The sequence below is a fragment of the Bombus vancouverensis genome, unplaced genomic scaffold, assembly GCF_051014615.1.
Source record: "Bombus vancouverensis nearcticus unplaced genomic scaffold, iyBomVanc1_principal scaffold0030, whole genome shotgun sequence".
Classification (NCBI taxonomy): domain Eukaryota; kingdom Metazoa; phylum Arthropoda; class Insecta; order Hymenoptera; family Apidae; genus Bombus; species Bombus vancouverensis.
In genome coordinates this window covers 355,883-378,613 of record NW_027468921.1, presented here as the reverse complement: position 1 = coordinate 378,613, position 22,731 = coordinate 355,883, and the positions used below count along the sequence as shown (strand labels likewise).

At 35.6% G+C, this 22,731-nt stretch overlaps 2 protein-coding genes and 1 pseudogene across 2 annotated transcripts in view; 1 reads left to right on the top strand and 2 right to left on the bottom strand.

Annotated features, from left to right (window-relative positions):
- LOC143304327 (glutathione S-transferase-like) overlaps window positions 1-22,731 on the top strand; it is an 80,635-nt gene that overhangs the window by 19,363 nt on the left and 38,541 nt on the right. The gene's annotated exons all lie outside the window — the stretch shown is intronic.
- LOC117164196 (glutathione S-transferase-like) lies at window positions 14,601-16,842 on the bottom strand (annotated as a pseudogene).
- Window positions 17,753-20,278, bottom strand: LOC143304323 (glutathione S-transferase-like). Its single transcript, XM_076626784.1, has 2 exons — window positions 19,517-20,278; window positions 17,753-18,489 (listed from the first exon to the last, which is right to left on the bottom strand). The coding sequence occupies exons 1-2, from the start codon at window positions 19,751-19,753 to the stop codon at window positions 18,322-18,324; spliced, it is 405 nt and encodes a 134-aa protein (XP_076482899.1). The 5' UTR covers window positions 19,754-20,278; the 3' UTR covers window positions 17,753-18,321.

The window sequence follows — 22,731 nt, the reverse complement described above, 5'->3', positions numbered from 1 at the left end:
TGATAATGAGCTTGGGCTCGAGGCGACAGTCAGTCGCCGAACGTAGCCGCGGTCACGGGATGAACGTTTTGCCTAACAAGGTATGGAGTAATTCTATAGCTCTCCTTAAAAGAAATATTCGGGGCGACACGAGACAATAAACATTCCAACGGTTTCTGTCCCGTGGCTCGCCACGTGCAGACCCTATTCTTCGAGTAAGATGATTGCCAGATGTCGATGCGTCTCCGCAGGACATGTTCGGCTAGCCCGAGAGCCCGTTATAAATCTTAAGGTTTAGTTAACTAAAGTCCTTCAAACAGACAAACAGTCTTTGTCCCAACTACGGGAAGATAGGGGAGACATATTTTTCAACTAGTGGCGTCTCCCACTAGCAGCTTTCCCTCGAGGGCGGCTAACATCCTTTTCTAACCACCGATATGGAGATTGACCAATTAGCAGCAACGCCAATTTCCCTTACTTTCTGAACGAAGGCTTTTCTCGACGAATCCGATGACCTCGTGTCCTTAGACACACCCCATTATAGTTTTCCTCTGTGGCATCATCGGGAGAGGAAAGGCATTCTCGTTCGCGGTCTCACTGATGAAAGGAGTAACCCTTTGCGACCAGTGAATATCACGCATCCGACTTAGATTTTGTGAATACGTTCATCTATCATCCCGCCGACCGCGGATTCGTTATTGAACCTAGGATCATTGTCATTAGTTTCTCAAGTGCCTAACTACCACGGTTACTTGTCCGGCTCTATAATAATCGTATTTGCACTAGTCAATGTCTTCTCTATTGCATAACGACAACGTGTAACCCAAACGAAGATTCGTTTCACGCCCCTAACCCTAATTCTAATGTGCGCTCCGACATCAGAAGTGGGATCAGTGCCGATTATAACAGTGCAAGAGCTTACGACCATCGTGCGCGAGTTAATTCCGTCGCTAGTGCAAAAATCGATTGTGGAACCTAACAATTTTTCGACTCCGCTGCCTGGTGCGCAGCTACCAATCTGATTATGGAGAAAGATCCTTTACAAAGCAGTGCCCTGAATATAATTTCAATGCCGAGTGTCGAATTGACTTCTACGTAGTGGAGGCGCTAACTGGTACATCAAGCCATCCGGGTGAGTCGTTTCCATTTTACCCCGATTTCGGAGCCGAGTGTTCGCTAATTAAAGAATCCGTAGTCTTGAGAATTCCTGGCAAAAGAACGATTGATATAGTAGTAATGCGAGGAATAAGAAATATTGGTACTAAACGTATCGCTCAAATCTTGTCCGTTGCAGGTGTCGGTGGTTAGAGATAAACCTTTCATGTTCTCGCTGATAGTTATTTAACAATACGATATCGCGATTACTCGTTAAATTTTAAGCCAAGATTTTGACGTAATATTACACAAAATAGCCTCGCTATGTGTAAAACAAAAATAACTAATGCCTGTAATAAAACCGCTGAAAATGAGATCGATGTTAATGAAGTTGACAATGAGGTACGTGGTAGCGATAAAAGTCGATTAATCTTTCTTTTCGAAAATTCAGAGATTCATCCGTTACGGGTTCCCTACGTACTCGTAAAAAAAAAAAAATACAGGCCAGTTAGAAGTACAATTAATTGATCCTAACATCGCCGTACAAGGAGTCCTAATAGACTTCGCGAGCGCAGAATAGTACGTGATAGAACAAGCGACTTAATTACAGCCAAAAATCATAAAGCCTAGTAATTCACCGTTCGCGAGCCCTGTGTTACTCGTGAAGACGAACAATGGTTCAGATAGATGATAGGTAGATTTTCGAGAACTAAATAAATATACGGTCGCGGATCGGTATCCTTTACCCCTCATTGCGGGTCAAGTCGCGAGATTGCAAAAGCGAGATATTTTATTATTCTGGACATGGCCGGTGGGTTTCTCCAAATCCCTATTCATCCTAATTCTAGGAAGTATACAGCATTGATTACCCTCGATGAACAATTTGGATAATAAGTTGTTGTTTTCTTCGAATTCTTTTGTGCCTTTGTTCGATCCATTCGATGTCCTTTATTTGCATAACATAAGTTCGTGCGCGTTTAATGTTTCTTCCGGAAGTCATTTTCGGGACGGCGATACTATGCTGACTCCGTCGAAAATGGGGATTCTTATATTTTCGGACAACCCTAATAATTGTGCAGCTCATACTTGCCTAAATATTCTAATATTTATGTTCTTCCTTGCTACAATTTTGTAAACCATCAAAGCGTTTAGTACGGAAATCCTCAGGAGTAGTCGCGTGCCAAGTCTTCTGTAGCATTTGACCCTTTTTAATTGCGGTGACATAAGAAATCATTTGGTCGGAGTGATCTGTACTACACTTTCCTTCGTTCCATTCAGCAGCGGCTGCTGATTTCGAGGCTGCGAACAAACGAAACGAGAGATCGTTCTTGAGATTCCTTTGAAAACACGTATAACAGCCAACGTGCCATTCTTACGTTGTCGTCTATTTGGATGATCCCCTAATTATTGCCGACTCGATAGATCAAGGTCTAAAAGTATTGCACACCGTACTAGATACCCTTGTAAAAGCCGGATTCTCCTTTAACTTTTCAAAATGTTCTTTTCTAAAGGCATCGGTACTCTATTTGGAATATGTAATTTACGACGGAGAAGTTCGTCCCAATCCGGGTAAAATGCACGCCTTGAGTTCTTTACCTGCGTCAACGACCGTCACACAGCTCAGGCAGTTCATAGGTGTAGCCCTTTATTTCCGAAAATTCGTCCCTAAATTTACACGGGTAATGAAACCCTTGTATGCGCTTACTTCCGATAATAAAAACATGACTTGGACAGATAGGCATGGAAAAATAAGGCAAAAGGTAATTTCCGCCCTGACCGACGCGCCGGTGTTAATGGTATTTGACCCGAACTACCCGATAGAACTTCGTATCGACGCTAGTTCGGATGGATATGAGGTTATTTTAATGCACAGGGTTGAAGGTAAAAATCGAGTAGTGGAATATTACAGCAAAAGAACTAGCCCTGCAGAATCTAGGTATCATTCCTACGAATTGGAAAAGCTAGCAGTTGTAAACGCCGTCAAGCACTTCCGTCATTACTTACACGGACGAGAATTTCTTGTTGTCACCGACTGCAACTCCCTGAAAGCATCCCGCAATAAGGTACACTTGAACGACAGGGTTTACAGGTGGTGGGCTTACCTGCAAACTTTTACCTTTGACATTATGTACCGGGAGGGTAAACGAATGACCCACGTAGATTTCTTTTCGCGAAATCCCGTAGACTTAGATCGCGGTACGTTCAGCAAAATTGCAGAGAAAGAAATTAACCTAACCGAAATCTCCGACGATTGGCTACCAGCGGAACAACGTCGCGACCCACAAATTTCTGAGATCGTCAATAAATTACAGAACGAAGAGCTCGCGGAAGACGTCGCGAATACGTATGAGTTACGGTCCGGCACTCTTCATCGTAGAATACAGAGAAAAGGTAGAACTCTCTGCCTGCCCATCGTGCCGAGAGGGTTTAGGTGGTCTGTTATTAACCATGTGCACCAGTCCATTATGCACTTAGGTTGGGATAAAACGCTTGAGAAACTGTGCGAGTGTTACTGGTTCGAAGGAATGGCGGAGTATGTTCGCGAATTCGTAGAGAACTGTCACGCTTGTCAAGTTTCGAAGGCCAGTTCAGGTAAAATACGAGCTGAATTACATCCTATACCTAAGACCAGCATACCTTGGCTTACAGTTCACGTGGACATAACGGGTAAACTAAGCGGTAAAAGTGGTTCGAAAGAATATGTCATTGTTTTGGTCTACGTCTTCACTAAATTCGCATATCTGCATCATACTCGTAAAGTAGATTTCCCTAGTACCGTTAAAGCACTTACGTACTATATTTTTATTCGGCAGTCCTTGCCGGACAATAGCGGATCAAGAGAGGTGTCCTAACGGGTAAAGAATTCCAAGATTTCTGGCAAGGTGAACACTAAAACTCCTCTTAATCTCAATCGGTGCGAGTAGGGCCAACGGTCAGGTAGAGCGTATTACGGGTACGTTGAAAATTATGTTCACGATCATAGAAACGACCGGGCGATCGTGGCTAGACGCGGTTGGCAAAATACGGCTGGCTTTAAATTGCACCACCAACCGCGTGACTAAATCGAGTCCATTGGAACTATTAATTGGTGGAACAGCAAAGACCTTACGACTCGTTGATACCCGATAATATCGAAGAAAAAGAAGTAGATATCTCTAATGTAAGACAGCGGGCAATAGAGGATATAGAAATTGGTGCTAGGTACGATAAAGGTGGAGTTGACAAAACTAAAGCTAAGGTAGTTAGGTTTAACCTTGGTGATTTTGTATTATGCAAAAACGAGGAAAGAAACCAGACGAAGTTAGATCCGAAATTCAGAGGTCCATTCGAGATAGCAAAGATTTTGAAAGGAGATAGATATACTTTAAAAACCTTAGACGGCAAACAATCATATAAGGACAGACATGATAGACTGAGAAAGATGCTAGAAAGTTGCGCCCCTGCTGAGATGGACGTCTGCGGTGATGATAACGATGGTGATAATAACGATGCAAGTGCACTGACCTCAGAGGATCATTAACACCACGTGGTGGTCGTAGTGTATACCCACAGTGACGTTTTGCGTATCTGCAATATATCCACTGTGATGTCTCATACATCTGTGATATACCCACAGTGACGTTTTGCGTATCTGCAATATATCCACTGTGATGTCTCATACATCTGTGATATACCCACAGTGACGTTTTGCGTATCTGCAATATATCCACTGTGATGTCTCATACATCTGTGATATACCCACAGTGACGTTTTGCGTATCTGCAATATATCCACTGTGATGTCTCATACATCTGTAATATACCCACAGTGACGTTTTGCGTATCTGCAATATATCCACTGTGATGTCTCATACATCTGTAATATACCCACAGTGACGTTTGCGTATCTGCAATATATCCACTGTGATGTTTCATGTATCAGTAATATACCCACAGTGACGTTTTGCGTATCTGCAATATATCCACTGTGATGTCTCATACATCTGTAATATACCCACAGTGACGTTTTGCGTGTCTGCAATATATCCACTGTGATGTTTCATACATCTGCAATATACCCACAGTGATACACCCAACGTAGCAATATGATCCAACCAACTGAGATCCATCAGTGTACGAAATCGAACATGATCTGTCGTGTCATTACGGTCTGGCGACTCACAGAACGCAACTAGCACTTTGAATACAAATTATAACGCTACAAATTCTTGTTCTCTTTTAGTTTTGCGTTGTCAAGCCTCCGAACGAAATTTTGTTATTGCACTGGACCCTTGACTTACTTGGACATTTAGTTAAATCGTAAATAATGTCAGTTGCATCCAATCTAATGTAAGAAAGCAGGATATTTTAGTTACACACGAGGACGTGTGATAGTCAGGATGGCCGTGTCGGAGATGAAAGAACACCAGAGTCTGTAATTGAACAATTGTAGTTATTCAATCCGATTGTAATTGTTCGAGAGTTGTGATAATGAGCTTGGGCTCGAGGCGACAGTCAGTCGCCGAACGTAGCCGCGGTCACGGGATGAACGTTTTGCCTAACAAGGTATGGAGTAATTCTATAGCTCTCCTTAAAAGAAATATTCGGGGCGACACGAGACAATAAACATTCCAACGGTTTCTGTCCCGTGGCTCGCCACGTGCAGACCCTATTCTTCGAGTAAGATGATTGCCAGATGTCGATGCGTCTCCGCAGGACATGTTCGGCTAGCCCGAGAGCCCGTTATAAATCTTAAGGTTTAGTTAACTAAAGTCCTTCAAACAGACAAACAGTCTTTGTCCCAACTACGGGAAGATAGGGGAGACATATTTTTCAACTAGTGGCGTCTCCCACTAGCAGCTTTCCCTCGAGGGCGGCTAACATCCTTTTCTAACCACCGATATGGAGATTGACCAATTAGCAGCAACGCCAATTTCCCTTACTTTCTGAACGAAGGCTTTTCTCGACGAATCCGATGACCTCGTGTCCTTAGACACACCCCATTATAGTTTTCCTCTGTGGCATCATCGGGAGAGGAAAGGCATTCTCGTTCGCGGTCTCACTGATGAAAGGAGTAACCCTTTGCGACCAGTGAATATCACGCATCCGACTTAGATTTTGTGAATACGTTCATCTATCATCCCGCCGACCGCGGATTCGTTATTGAACCTAGGATCATTGTCATTAGTTTCTCAAGTGCCTAACTACCACGGTTACTTGTCCGGCTCTATAATAATCGTATTTGCACTAGTCAATGTCTTCTCTATTGCATAACGACAACGTGTAACCCAAACGAAGATTCGTTTCACGCCCCTAACCCTAATTCTAATGTGCGCTCCGACATATAATTACGCTAAATAATTTTGTATCTTGTATATAGATTTTTAAATTTACTTAATTGAAACTCTGCATTATAATAACCGTATTTATAATTCTGACGTCATATTCGATATAATTATTATATGACTTTATTACGATCCTAATGAAATTCCAATATATTCATGAATATATAACAGAAACGTAATAATACTTTGTTGTACTAATTATGATACCATCATATATAATAAATATAAATAAATAAAAAATGTCTATAAATGCTAAGATACTTTTACGAGCCAACAGGCGAGAAGGAAGAAACGAAAGAAAAGAAAGAAGAGAACGAACGTTAATCAGTTTCGAAACGTTAACAACGTCCTTGCGTTGGACGGTGCTCGCGTTTATCGATTGGTCGCATTGCGAGATATCGGTCAGATTATTATTATTAATACGATCGTCTGTAATTTATCTTTGCTAACTGTGCCGCACGGAATCTTCGTTTACAATAAATGAGTTGTCGCTTTTGATCGAACGGTAACACGATATGAAATTACAGGGTGACGGATACAGCTGGGAGAAAAGCGAATACTTTTTCTGCGCGAATAATGTAATGTTAAAGGCAGTAAACCTTGAGAGGCGAAGTGATGAAACGAGTGGTCTCAGAGAAGCTTTTTTACGTCTTCTTCTCCTTTCTGTATCCTTTCTATGAGAATAATATCTCGTCTTCAGAAGAGATCTCCTCGCCCTATCTACGCGTTGTAAAGGCAATACAAACTGAATGATACATATATTTAAAAAACGATATTTTGTTGGTTTTATGAATATTGATTTTTATAACGTGAGGTTCTTCTACTCTTATTTTCTATTAAATTAATGATACATATATTTTAGAATGGCTGTCGCAATGGTGATGATGATGATGATGGTGATGATGATTTGCGAAAGAAGATGTTGAAAATTACAGACAGCATAAATAATATTTAGATTTCATGGAAGTTGATTTTTGTAATGCTAGGTTCTTCTATTCTTATTTTTCATTAAATTTCTATGTAGAAAATTATTAAACATTTGGATATAACTGGGAGATTATTTCCGTTCATGCGTACCGAGTTACTCGATGGTCTCGTACCGAAGCTGATAACCAACCCAGATTTTCAGGAAAGCGATTAATAGCTTAAAATTTATTCGTGCGAGATAATAATCCAAAATGTAGTTAAAGTTTTTAAGCATTGTTTGTTAGGATTACGAGAAAATGATGAATTAACAGTTATGTATAGACACGTTATATATATGTAGGAGGTCCAGAGCGTATTGGAAAAATTTACGGCGAATTAAACAGGAAATTCCGAGATATTTGCTCAAAATATCTGATTTATGGAATTATCCTATAGCTATTTTATTTAATAAAAATTAATTCAGGTAATTTTAGAGAATAGAAATATCTGAAACTCGTGATTTAAACGAACGTTCGTCATTTTGGTTTATTGTGAATTATAAATTGGTTCATTATGAAGCATGAAAAGTAAAATTCAATGGTACAAAGTGATTTTAAATAAGGAAGCGAGTTCCATGGTAAACATGGTTCGAGCATCGCAATTATAATGAAGCAAAAAAAAAAAAAGAAAAAAGAAACAACCACTGAGCGGTAATTATCAGGAAGCCACTAGTTACAACTAATTGAAGGTGATTCCGGATTAGAAGCAAGCCACTATTAAGTGGCTAACACGGTTGCTTCATTAAGAGCAATTACTCCCTATTTTACGGCAACTACAAATAGACGTTGTTCACTATGATATATTTCCACGTGTTTATCGCATCTTGTCCTGTTATGCGATTAAAGAGTTACAACCTTGCGTTTCTAATTTATTGGACGTATACGCACCAGACATTAATTTCGTCTACGTATTCGTGAAATTGCGAGATTCATTCATCGCGAAGGTCAGTTCAATTGTTCAAGATAACTTCTCATCGTTTTAATCTGTTTTCTTGTACGAAAATAGAGTAATATTTACTTGTCATTGCACTGTGGATATATATCGATATGTTCGTTCAGGAAGTCAATTGTTTTCATCGAATTAGACTCGACTTTCCGTAGAGAATGTTCGTTTCGATATAAATATGTATCTCAGGCTTATCGATCTTTCAATATCTACCATAAATAGCTTAACAAGGTAACACACGCTCGTGTTTGAATTATGTAAATGATCCTTTGACTCCAACGATCCGTTTATTCACAGTTAATTTATGATATTGCTAGTTACGCGTGATTCTACCTTTTGTATCTTTAAGAAATACAGGGTGATTGGTAATTGGTGGTACAAGCGGAAAGGGGGTGATTCTACGCGAAAAAAGAAGTCGAAAATATAGAATAAAAATTTAAAAATTTAAAAATTTAAAAATTTAAAAATTTAAAAATTTAAAAATTTAAAAATTTAAAAATTTAAAAATTTAAAAATTTAAAAATTTAAAAAATTTTAAAAATAACGTCAATTGAGACAACGATCTACAGTGAGATCCGTTATAACGAGACGTGATAAAGTGCACGCGTACCGAGCGAAAATTCAAAGTCGATTTTCTCGAAAACAAAGCCTCAAACGAAAAATTTTTATTCTATATTTTCGACTTCTTTTTTCACGTAGAATCATCCCCTTTCCGCGTGTACCACCAGTTACCAACCACCCTGTATAATTCGTAAATAGAAACGTATTCTTGTCGATAAGTATCGAAACACTTACGGAAATTTAAATGGGCTTGAACAATCATAGGGAAATTATTAAAGTCCTTGTTATTAGATCTAAACACGATTTAATCGTAGAACTAAACACGTTTGTTAAATTAATCTATATATTGTATATCTACTTTTTATATATTTGTAACTCAAATTTTTCTTCTTCATATTGCGTTAAGTTGCCCCAAAAGTTTCTTTCGTTTTATATTATTTTATTGAATTACGTATGATCTATTTTGTCCCAATGAATATAATTCAATAAAATAATATAAAACAAAAAATAGTATGCGTCTATTATCTCCTTACGAGACGAAAGAAATTTCTGCGACAACCTAATATATTGTTCCATTCTTTATTCACAGAATATTTCTTTTACAGATGATTCTTCTAAATATTATGTTTTTTATTCCAGTATTAGAATACGTTGGACCAAAGTGGAGGACATTCGTGGCGAATATGTCGATCGCAATATTCTTCACATTTGCAACTTGCATTCTACCCTGGATCGCCTATTATTTGGCCGACTGGAGGATGACCTGTATTGTCACCTCAGTTCCTCTTGTTCTAGCCGTAGGTACGCCATGGTTGATACCGGAAAGCGCTCGATGGCTGGTCAGCCAAGGTCAGATAGACAGGGCCATTAAAATCCTTGGTAAATTCGAGCGAATCAACGGCACCAAGGTGCCCGATGACATCTATAGACGATTCCGGGTAAATAAACCGATTACCGCAATCTTTTCCGTATTTTCTACTTTTATGATCTTTCCTGCTTTATGTGCGTTCTATAAATACCAATTTATATGCCTTTAAGCATATCATATAATCATTTTCTTTGAATAGAAGTCTAATTGGGTCTTTTACGTAATGAAAATTTGTTTACAACCTAGTAATTTTATATCTTATTCATCACCTAAATTGCCAGCGATAAATTGCTGTCAATTTCTGTTATTGTCTGTTATTGTCTATTTCTGTAATGTTATTTATTGAATTTGTATATTGTTTTTATCTTTGAAAATTTTTATACAAATAGATTAAACATTTGGAAACTGCTCAGTCTATGAATAGATCATGGCAATATTAACATTAATGTACGATATAAGGAGATAATCGACTTTCAGAGGTTTGATGTTTTATAAAGTAAAATGAAAAAATTTGCGAACGTCCAAGTAAACTATTTCGAAATGATCGTCTCATATAAATATAACATAAACTTTCTTCCGGATTTTATCGTAATCTTTGTACACATAACAGATTCACATAAATTTGTAAGAAAAACAGACAAACCACATTAACTAGTTAAAAATTTGCTAATAACAGGAAACCTGTGCCAGAATCTGCAAAGAGGAGGAAGCAGACAAAACGTACTCCGTGTTGGATCTATTTAGAACGCCACGACTACGGAATATCACGATTCTATTTATTGTTATTTGGTTCGTATCGCTATTAAACAGATATCAAATAGATTGACGTAAAATCGGAATTGTATCTTGTAAAAATCTCACGAACAGTTTTATATCTTTTGTCTAAAAATACTTCATTTCTGAAGCAAGGAATTTGCTTCTCACATGAAATATGATAGCGTGCTTTTCTTTATCATATGAAATTGTTTTACGAAATATAGGATGGCGATTTCTTTGGTGTTCGATGGTCACGTACGAAACGTCGATAATTTAGGCCTGGACGTGTTTGTTACGTTCACGATTGCTGCAGCAACCGAGCTGCCTGCTGACACGTTCCTCACGCTCGTTCTTGATCGATGGGGCAGAAGATGGCTGGCGTGTGGTTCCCTCGTCATTTCTGGTATCTTCAGCATCTGGGCTTCTGCCGTTTCCAATAGTTCGTACATTTCGTTTTTATATATTCACCCTTCTATATTACTGATCAATCTTCTAAATAACTTAAGTCGATAATTCTGACTTAATCAGACGAATATTTTTCATTCGTATAACATTGTGCTTTTTGAAAGGAAGAAAATGTATATTTTGGAATATTTATAACATGCAAATGCTTGTAGATTATTTGCTACATTGCTAGAATAGTTTCCAAGCCCTATCATGTATCCGTTGTATAGATATTTTATTTCCCCTTCTACTGCTTTGATCATAAGATCGCTTCGTATTTCCGCATATATCAAAGGGCGTTGGCAATAGTCCTCAAAATGATGGGCTTCAGCGCTCCAGCAGTGCTATATGGCTTTCAGTAGCCGTAATCCATAATACAATCCCTTAGATTCAAATTGGCTAGATTAACGTTTTATAGATAAGAAGCTTATTGCTTGTGCTTAGCTTAGAGCTAAGCACGCTTATATTAAGCTTAGCAAATGCTTGTATCAACTATTGCAGACAACCAGACAAATTACAGACAGATAAAATAATTTCTTCCCTTTTTATTCCTTAAAATTTTCTAAAATTATTTCATGAAAAATTAGAATTAAAAACTAATGCTAAAATTTTTTCTTCAGGTATATATACAGCTTCTCTGGCAATTCTCGGTAGATTTTGGATAAACATTTCATACAATATCGGTCTCCAATATGCGGCTGAAGTATTACCAACTGTGGTTAGAGCTCAGGGTGTAGCTTTGATACATATAATGGGATACGTTGCTAGTATCCTCGCACCCTTCGTAGTCTATCTCAATGTTGTGTCCTCGTTCCTACCTCTTCTTGTGCTGGGCACACTCGAAATTATGGGCGGTCTTCTGACTCTCTTTTTGCCGGAAACATTGAATAAGGATCTTCCGCAGACGCTGCAGGACAGCGAGGATTTTGGAAAAGATCAGAAGATGTGGGATATACCTTGTATCGGAAGGTAAAATCACATAAAGGAACTTTCGGTCTCCTTTTTTCAAAGATATTCACAGATCTTCAAGCTCGAAGTTCAAGATTCTCAAGCATTCTGTTAGATCTACATCTTCGTATGCTTTCGTATTACTTTCTTCTTAAAATCTGTTAAATCTCTCAAAAGAAAACTGGACTATCTTCTTTCTTCAAATGCTTTTTAAATCTTTTGAACAGAAGAGAAGGATCGAGTTGGGAAGTTATTCAAATCTTTAAGCGATTGGATTCAATATTTTTAAACGCAATGTTTTGACAGGAAACGCGAGGACGAAGAGACACCACCGGTCGCCATGTTCCGATCATTTTCTAAATGCAGTGCGAGGAATTCGATGAGAGCGTCGCTTCGCGGTGAGCCTTTAAGGAGTAGCATGCTACGGAGATCGAGTATAAAATCGAGGGAAAGCGTAAACTCGATCACAGAGGTCGAAAGGCTGTAGCGAAACGTTCACCACGAAGTACAATATTTGTCGCGTTGATCTCGAGCAAAGAATCTTTAGTCTTCCAAAAACGTGCAATACATGTATTAGAGTAAGACAAGTTACTGAATCCGGGAATCTTAAATTCCACCGTCATTAATATTCATTATCACAAAACAGTGGATTTTTATGCAATTATGGGTGATTCGAAGATACGAAAATTTATAGAATGCGTATGACGCAAAATTTTGTAAAATATCCAAAAGTACAGCACTATCGATGATATTTAATGGATAGAAACATACTTTTGCCCAAGTCCTTTCGATTGTATCAAATCTTTCAATTGTATTATTGTATCCACGAAAATATGCATTTGCATAAATATCCGCAATGCAATTATCATCGCAATTTTTCATCAACAATGATTGATTAAAAATTCAAACATTAGGCGAGCGAATAAGAATTAGAGTAAGAACGTAGGTTAAAGTAATTGTCGTAAATTGTCGTGGGTAGTTAATGTTAAAAATTAGTACTTTCCTTTGTTATAAAAGTTCCTGAAATTGTTCGTACAAAAGCTCCATCTTATAGAATATAGTGCAATAATCGTTATACTAGTAAAATAATAACATCATAAATATACAAAATATATTATCGAGATGAAAATAATATGGACAACGTGGTGTATGGCCACGAGTTTTGTACCTTGATCGATGCCAAGATAACAAATTATTATACAAAACAGTGAAGTATCCACGTCTGACATTAATATTGAGTATTACCATTACTGTAATTTAATTTTTAACCGATCCTGAGAATTCCTTAGAACGTAAAAAGTGTAAAATGTTACTGTGCATTTCAAGATTAAATGCACTGTAATTTAGAAACAGTTATGAAGCGGAAACAAATAATTTATTCAGAATAAGAATTCTACGTAATCATGTTAAAAAAAGACGTACTTATAACGCGTTTAAACTCCAAATATGTAAAGACAATAAGGGAAAAAAATTAAACGAAGAATCGTATTTTTTGTAAATTCACACAAGATTTTATCGAAAAAAAAATTAAGATTTTTTGAAGAACGTACAAGACGGAACACGAACAATAAATAAGGGATGTTAAATACAAAAAATAGATTGAAATTTAGATTATGAAATATAAAAAAAATGATATTGCATAATTTACAATTATTTTCGATAGCTTACGTCAGTATGTTGGAGTGTAAACTATAAAATATTCAAAAACTGATACCATTTAGACATAATTTAGAAAAACAATAAATTGCGGAAACCGATAGTTAAATCTCGATACGATCGATACTCCAAAACTCTAATCCTAATAATTACTCAACAATAATAACCGATAATTCATGTTGATTAATGTTTGAACTCCGTTTTTTTTCTGTATGTGTATACAAATTTTGTACAGTTTGATAAAGCGAAATTAAATTATCATCTTTTTGTACTACTTCAAACATTGAGATTTGTCATCTTCAAGGTCGATCACACATATTTTCATATTGCGGAGTTGCAAGGGTAATTAATTTTGCAATCGGTTTTCCTTTGATATAGATGTGAATACAAATAGCCATTGATTGACAATATACCGAAGCAATTCTAGTTTAATTTGAAGTCATCGATCCTTTGATATTTTTGGAAGAATAGTAAAAGTACAGAGAAAACAAGAAAAAATGGCGTTAACTAAAAGATAGCTCCAATGTATCTCATAAATATTATCTATGTATCATTTGTAAGATGTAAGTGACCAAGATATCGAATTATACAAAAATTGTATGTAATGATTAATACTTGAACGTTACTTACATTTATGTACATGAAAATTTGATCTTTTATTAACTAAGTTATTGATCGACAAAATGACTTCCTACATAATTCTCCGCCTGAACTGAAATGCATATTTTTTTTTACGCAAGCCTTATGTGTAGCTAGCAACGAGCAACCAGATTAATTACTTTACACACGGTCGTATCTTGTTTGCTGTAGGCGAGTTCTCTCGTGTAATCAACGAAGTACTCAACTTTAAAGCGATAACAGAAGAACATTATTGTATCGATAAAAATCATGCTTTCTTCAAAGAAATATGTAACTCGTATTTTTTTTAAAGCAACCCTCATAACGTATTGAATAAAATAATCATACATTTTTTTTTGTTCAACATTTGTAAAATACGATATTATCAAGATCACCAAGGAGGTAATCTTCAATTCTTAATGAATATAATAAAAAACATAATTAATGATTGTTTGATGGTTTTATTATTATCTCTATAATACAAAAGCACAACATCGTGTCAACAGTTTATATAGTTCGTATGTTTCTGTAGGAATACACAAATAATAGTTCTCTATCACAACGTAATCTAAAGGGAAAACCCTAACTAAATGACAAAAATATCGGTAATAGCTGGAACTAATGAATGTTAAAAGCAATCAGTATATTCCATACAAACTTCCATCAACACGATTCGTTCTTCGTTCTCTCAACACACTAAGACCGCAATCTTTAAACGCTTATAAAACCATAAGCAATCGTGAAGTTTAGAATTCGCTAACTGGGCGTCTCTCAATCCAGTTTTTGATCTTGGGCAGAAGGAGGACCTTTTTCTCCAGCAGCTTCAGATTCTCGTAATTCTCGATCAGATCAGACTTGTACATAAAGTTCAAATAATCGAGCAGAGCAACGAATGTTAAATCAGCCCAAGAGAGAGTACCATCGTAGAAGTAGCCGTCATTTTCCTTCACTTGCTGGTCCAAACGTTCTAAAATGAACGGCAGCGTCTCTTCAGCAGCCTTGCGTTTTGCAGCTTTGACCTTCTCGTCCTCCTCATAGTGGAAGGCGGCAATTTCTGAAAATTTGTTTTCAGTTAAATACTATTCGCTAATGTTATACTAACTTGAATACAGTCTTGTGCGAAATTTAAATGATACTGAAGATAGAATTGCAATCCTTTTTAATCCTTTGTCTTGTATTGTTGACATACGTGTATCGTTCGATTAAATCAAATATTAAATCGGATTTCAACTAATAAATACCTGAACAGATATGTACTATGTGTTATCAAGATTCTCATAAGATTTATGCAAAACAGCACTGGATACTCACTATGACGAATATCATGAATAGTATCAACAGTGGCATCAATATGAAGATTTGCCCAGTCAGTCTTTCCAGCTAAGTCATATTGTTTGGCTAAGTAACGGCAAATAGCTGTAGACTGAGCAACCTTCCTTCTATCAGCTACGAGCATAGGAAGCAGGCCATAAGGAGTCACTAAAAACATACAACTAATAGAATCAAAGATTCTATCGAACAAACAGATTATGATGCTTCTTAAATATCTAGCTTCCTGTTATCTGTTTTGGAAAGATATAATTTAATTTATTGATAATTTATCAGCAAACAAAGGGCATTGTCTCCTTAACAATACCTATTGTTCTCCCACATATCTTATAGAGCAATGGAGAGTAAACAATAATCTCTGTTATACTCTGCATAATTGTGTTCTACTTTATTTAGCTACTTTAGTTAAATTAGGAAAGATGAGATTTAAGAAACAGAACTTCTTTAAATTTTAAGCATACAGGGCTTTATTTCTGGCCAGACGTCCTTTTTGATACGTTCATCTTCAAATGGAATACTAGCATAGCTGAAGAAGAACGGATTGGTTCTGCCAATGCCGTAACTGGGAAGTAAGTCAATTTATAGAGCGGCATCTTCCTGGAAGTATAATATATACAAAGTAAAAACAAAGAATCATTGATGACAAGAATTATATTATTACAAATTATGAAGTATAAGACAATTTAAGTAAAAAGCATCAACTACTAACTACTCGCATAGCTATTTGTATCTTTATATTTTAATATAGCTTAGATATAAAAAGAATATTATTTTTGGATGTAATAATGTATAAACTTGCGCCAAATATTATAACGAAATATTGCACTTTCTATTTAAGTAGGATAGACATATTACCGGCATTTATCTTTTTTCTATAGCAATGAAATTGTTTATAAAAAAGTTTATAAGAAAACTATCAATTAATGCAAACAACGCATTTCAAAATATTAATTACATTCGCGCGATTCGTTATCCCTAGTATTAATTTAACCATATGGTCCTATACACCCAAGACCCTCTAACAGTAATTTAGTACCATTACTAGTCGTATGTACAATGTATGTTTGTATACAACTTTCGTAACTACAAAACATTCAGCAGTGATTATATATTCTTCCAAACATAAGAAACATTTTCTAATTGCATACTTAAATTTATCGATCAATTATGAACATATGATAACATTTATTTCTTTCAACTACTAATTTTCAAATCCTCTGCTGTTCCGTTAATTGAACGACGCGCCGACTTTTCGTACAAGTATCTTGTATCTTATCTGTATTATTTAGTTATCAATAAAGAAGAAACATTTTCTAATTGTATATTTAAATTTATCGATCAATTATGAACATGTAATAACATTTATATCTTTCAACTACTAATTTTTAAATCATCTGCTGTTCGGTTAATTGAAGGATGTCGGCTGTCTGTAGAAGTATTTCATATTTATTATTTAATTATGAATAAGGAAAAAACATACAAAATATAGCTTTTAAACGGTTTATTATTTATAAAGAGAAACTTTGACTCGAGATATATATACTATATATATACTATTTACTTACAATTTTTTTTTTAAGACTTCAAAGTCGAAACAAGCACAGGAAATTTCCAAGCCGGTTAACAGAAACTTGAATGAGACAAAAATAACCTTTAGATATCTATATGTTCTTCTTCCCCTCTGTTGCTTCCACGTAACTCTTATCCTATTGGTGGAGCTGTGCTGATATGTGAAATTATGTCTACATAAAAACATCCGGAAAGACTCATTGAATGATTTTATAGTTTAAGGTTAATAAATTTCCATAAATTAAAGTTGAAAATTTATGAGAACATGTTTTCTGTAACAAAACTTAGTAAAAACAAACTAGTAAGGTTTATAGATTCTTTAATGATTATGTACGTATTCATAAACTAGTTCGATAAACATCGTTGGATAAAACGTCGAACAACACACAACATTGAAGCGCGACATTTCAAATTCAAGGACAAATATTGCGAACAAATGATATTAAATTTACAATAATCTCATGTAAGAAAAAATAAAAGGGATAAAGGTAGTACAGAAGATAGAAAAATCTATAAAACTGGTGGCTGGGAAATAGAAAATATATAAATTTATGTTATTAGAGTTTAGTACTTCTGTCGATCAATGTGTTACGACCGTTCGCGGAGAGACGCAGTCGCAGTAGCGAGAGGCGTAAATTCTCGCTACGATTCGGTGAATCGACGCCGCGAAGTAGTCGTTCCCCTGTTTCGGTTAAGATAAGAGGTGGTTAAATGAATATGACACAGTATAGTAAGTTATATTTCACCGTTTATTCCAACAACTTATAACGAAGGCAGTTACGCTGGTGCGTATGTACGAGATGAATGAGTGACTGATCTGTGGGTGTGTCCTACCCGGTGGAAGGATATTGACCGTTCGAAGGATGTAAAATCAGAACTGTCTTGGGAGACGATGCTGTCCCGGAGGAAAGCTAAGGATGGGTGTGTCTAGCGCACGGGACCATCGGATTTGTTGGTGACGATTTTAGTTAGGATTTTAGTTCAAGCTGAGTTGACCGTGATTCAATTCACGAATATCGGAGAGGAAAAGTCGTAATTCACAATATTACACACAATAATACCTTCACATAAAGGAACACAGCTCAGATGAGACTTTTTATAGTTAAACTTTAAACGTACTCATAGAAACGAAATTTTTTCTTTAAATAGAACTGTTACATTTTACGACACGTATAACATCGAACATTTACCAACATAGCGATGCCAGCGTACATATATATATACTGGTGTACTGGTCATCTTTTTTCCACACGTTTTTAGCTTTTTAGCTGTTTGTGAATGGGCGCCTAATCAGCCAATCAGAAATGGCTGGTATTCTATGAATCCTTTTCTTCAATGCTCGAAGAGCTGGATATTTATCCAAAGCTGATGCCCCAAACATATACTCGAAATTTTCAAGGGCCGCTGCAAACACGAAGTCCGCCCATGTCGTCTGAAAAAAGGTTTGTATACATTTATTTTGTACCTCCTCTATTAAACAATTTCTTTAATTTACCTTGAAAAATGTGAAAAATCGAACTCTTAACTAAAGATCACTAGCTTTTTAGGAAGAATTTGGATTTTTATTTTATTGTCAGAATTTAATGGATAATTTTAGAAACTTCAACCTTTGGAGGTATTTGTTAATTAAAAATGACAAAACTGGTATTATGTAAAAAAGAGTAATGTGTATCCTGAATCAATGTCGAATGGAAATTAGACAGTTCTATAAAAATAATCCTTCTCACGATTCCACAACTTCATAGCTTAATTAAATACAATTCTTCGGCGATATAATTACAAATACATTTACAGGAATTGTGTAATATGATAAATATCTCGTTAAAGAAATTGAAATCGTAAACTGTAGATTCTAGTATTCTTTCACTTTCATGTTTCCTATGAGCCCTTCAATCGCTAAATATTTTGCAATGAAACACGTATTATTAAACAACATAATCATACTAAATTAATTTAATGTGACTATTTATTATTGTTATATAATAACACAGTGATGAAAGAAATAAACTGGTCAAGTAATCTAAGGGACGATAATACGTATCTATGTCAGTGACAGTGAGAAAAATTCAGATATCTGTACTTAAGTGATTACACTTATAAGTATCATTATATATTATATAAATATGATATTTCGAATGGTATCATTTATCACTCATTAAACAAGAGTGTCATATCCAGAGAAATGATTTTACATATCTTAATCTTTGCTTTGATTACGATAGTAATAATTTCTATCAAACTTGATGAGGAAGATACATGAATAATTATCTAAAAGCTGAAAATCTTGGCAAATTCATTTGTACATAAACTAACAGGAGTGAATTTTAAAGATACACTCTGCTCTCAACAATTAAAGCTGTCTTGTCGCAACAAAGTTTCAATAATTTTTTATGGACAACATGGCCCAGTTTGCACAAAGACTAAAAATTTTAACATTAAATTTGGATAAAAAATCTTACGGTAGAAGGAATGATATATCCTTTATTTTTGCCAATAATCTGGTCGAATTTAGTCAAGTAAAATGGTATTGTTTCGTTCAAAAGTTGATTCTTCCTCGCTTCCTTCTTTTCAGGATTCTCCTCCATGCGATAGTAGCAGATATCTGAAACGTATATGAAACCAACCGTTACGTTCATTTGTGTTTTTCCCCCCAAACGAAGAGAAAATAAGTTGTGAAAGAAGGAGTAGTCTCTCATAGTTCTTACAATTTCTTCATTCTCTTTGCTTTCTTCAATATTGCCTCAACAAGTTCCTGTGGTCACGATACTTGAAATGTATACAATGTTACCAGCGTGGAAATTGTCTTGGAAACTTGGAAAATCTTTCAAGAGGAACGACATTGCTAACTGAGATTCGAGAAAGGAAAGGTAAGTAAATCCTTGCTTCTACCTAGAGCTTTTTTATTTACTTCTGACGAGTAAAGTACTGTTATTAAAATTTGATTAAAAGTACCAAGAATGTCGAGATATAAACAACCATTTGTGGAAAGGTCAGGAGAAGCAGAATTATCGAATAAACGTTATATAACTCTTAGTGATTAAGTAAGAGAAGAGAAACGAGAAAAAAGTCTTTTATCTAGGTCTTAATAAAGTATACTATATCTATCTAATTGTATACTTAAATTTATCGATCAATTATGAACATGTAATAACATTTATTTCTTTCAACTACTAATTTTTAAATCATCTGCTGTTCGGTTAATTGAAGGATGTCGGCTTTCTGTAGAAGTATTTCATATTTATTATTTAATTATGAATAAGGAAAAAACATACAAAATATAGTTTTTAAACGGTTTATTATTTATAAAGAGAAACTTTGACTCGAGATATATATACTATATATATACTATTTACTTACAATTTTTTTTTTAAGACTTCAAAGTCGAAACAAGCACAGGAAATTTCCAAGCCGGTTAACAGAAACTTGAATGAGACAAAAATAACCTTTAGATATCTATATGTTCTTCTTCCCCCCTGTTGCTTCCACGTAACTCTTATCCTATTGGTGGAGCTGTGCTGATATGTGAAATTATGACTACATAAAAACATCCGGAAAGACTCATTGAATGATTTTATAGTTTAAGGTTAATAAATTTCCATAAATTAAAGTTGAAAATTTATGAGAACATGTTTTCTGTAACAAAACTTAGTAAAAACAAACTAGTAAGGTTTATAGATTATTTAATGATTATGTACGTATTCATAAACTAGTTCGATAAACATCGTTCGATAAAACGTCGAACAACACACAACATTGAAGCGCGAAATTTCAAATTCAAGGAAAGATAAATAACAAATATTGCGAACAAATGATATTAAATTTACAATAATCTCATGTAAGAAAAAATAAAAGGGATAAAAGTAGTACAGAAGATAAAAAAATCTATAAAACTGGTGGCTGGGAAATAGAAAATATATAAATTTATGTTATTAGAGTTTAGTACTTCTGTCGATCAATGTGTTACGACCGTTCGCGGAGAGACGCAGTCGCAGTAGCGAGAGGCGTAAATTCTCGCTACGATTCGGTGAATCGACGCCGCGAAGTAGTCGTTCCCCTGTTTCGGTTAAGATAAGAGGTGGTTAAATGAATATGACACAGTATAGTAAGTTATATTTCACCGTTTATTCCAACAACTTATAACGAAGGCAGTTACGCTGGTGCGTATGTACCAGATTTTTTTTTTTTTATTTATTTGTTGAAATTACAATCAATTCTCGCGTTGAGAATATGTACGAGATGAATGAGTGACTGATCTGTGGGTGTGTCCTACCCGGTGGAAGGATATTGACCGTTCGAAGGATGTGAAATCAGAACTGTCTTGGGAGACGATGCTGTCTCGGAGGAAAGCTAAGGATGGGTGTGTCTAGCGCACGGGACCATACGGATTTGTTGGTGACGATTTTAGTTAGGAGAGTGAAGGAAGTGGCTTCGTTGTTAATTGGTTAACGAAGGGTCTTAACCGCCCTCGAGAGAATGTGGTTAGTGGGAGGAAAGTTGCAGCATACGTGAGAAAAACTAACTTTCCCTTGTCCAGTCGGGGTAGACAATAGTCTTTAGAAATTCTTCGGAAACAGACGTTTGTTTGGTTTGAAGGACCTTTTCTAGGAAATCTATGAGATTTATGGAAGGTACTTGAAACTATGGAGGATACGCTGCGAGTATCCGGTGACATCTCGTTGCCATATTGCTCGCGGTGCGACGTAACAAAATGGAATAGAAAGATTATACCACAGACGAAATTATACTTTATACTTTATTATACTTTATACTTTATTATTACATTACATCAATTGACATCTTTGGAATTACAACGATTCGATACACATTTTAACGTTTTAAACGTTTTAACGTTTAACATTCTAACATTCAGTTAGAACTTTGTATTGATTAGAGATATTGTAACGACCAGAAATATCGATACATATATCAATACTTTTACCTCGAAATTCGTAGATTCGTACCCTTCATTGTCCATACAAATTGTGTCATATATGTCCAAACCAAATTTAATTTCCAATTTAAAACCAAAATTCTTTTTCGAAAATGGCACTTCCAATTCTTCTTATTCTCACTATTTAATTGCTAGCCGTATCAAGTAACAACGAAAAAAATAATAATATCTAAACGTTAAGCAGGTCCATATTTTGGGGGATACAATTAAAAAAGTAAATCGTCGGTGGAATATTGTTTCACCTATCAAGAATTTTGGAAGATATAATTAGAAAGGGTAGAAAATTGTACTCCTTATCGAGCATTTTTTAAAATATAATTGAGAAAGTGGAATCTGGATAGAAAATTGTTTTACCTACGAAGCATTATAAAAAGTAAGTTTAATAAAACTATACCTTGGATATTTCATATATTTTTTTCATATTATACGCATTCGTTAAAATTTTACACTCCCAAACATCCTGCTATACTTGCACAAAAAAGCGCAGTCTAGTAATATCCCCCTCACTGCTCCTCGCATTTTCTTTCTAATCATCTCTCGTTCGCTTTTCCTGATATTATTCTCAGCGTAAGTTCAGAGTGGCGGTTTTTAAACTCAGGAACGCGCGGCTGTTCGTTAAATGAAATATCAAACGTAAGAATTGCCGCAGTCTTAACGCGAGATAATTCATTTCGTGGCACAGAGCGCACGTCGTTGAATATTAATTCATATCTCATATAAGTT

Bases quoted from the DNA above. Each gene is read 5' to 3' on its own strand.
- LOC143304323 (XM_076626784.1), bottom strand. From the start codon at position 19,753: ATGAGAGACTACTCCTTCTTTCACAACTTATTTTCTCTTCGTTTGGGG. The intron at 18,490-19,516 runs GTAAGATTTTTT...ACCTTTTTTCAG, and splicing joins GATATATCATTCCTTCTACC to ACGACATGGGCGGACTTCGT.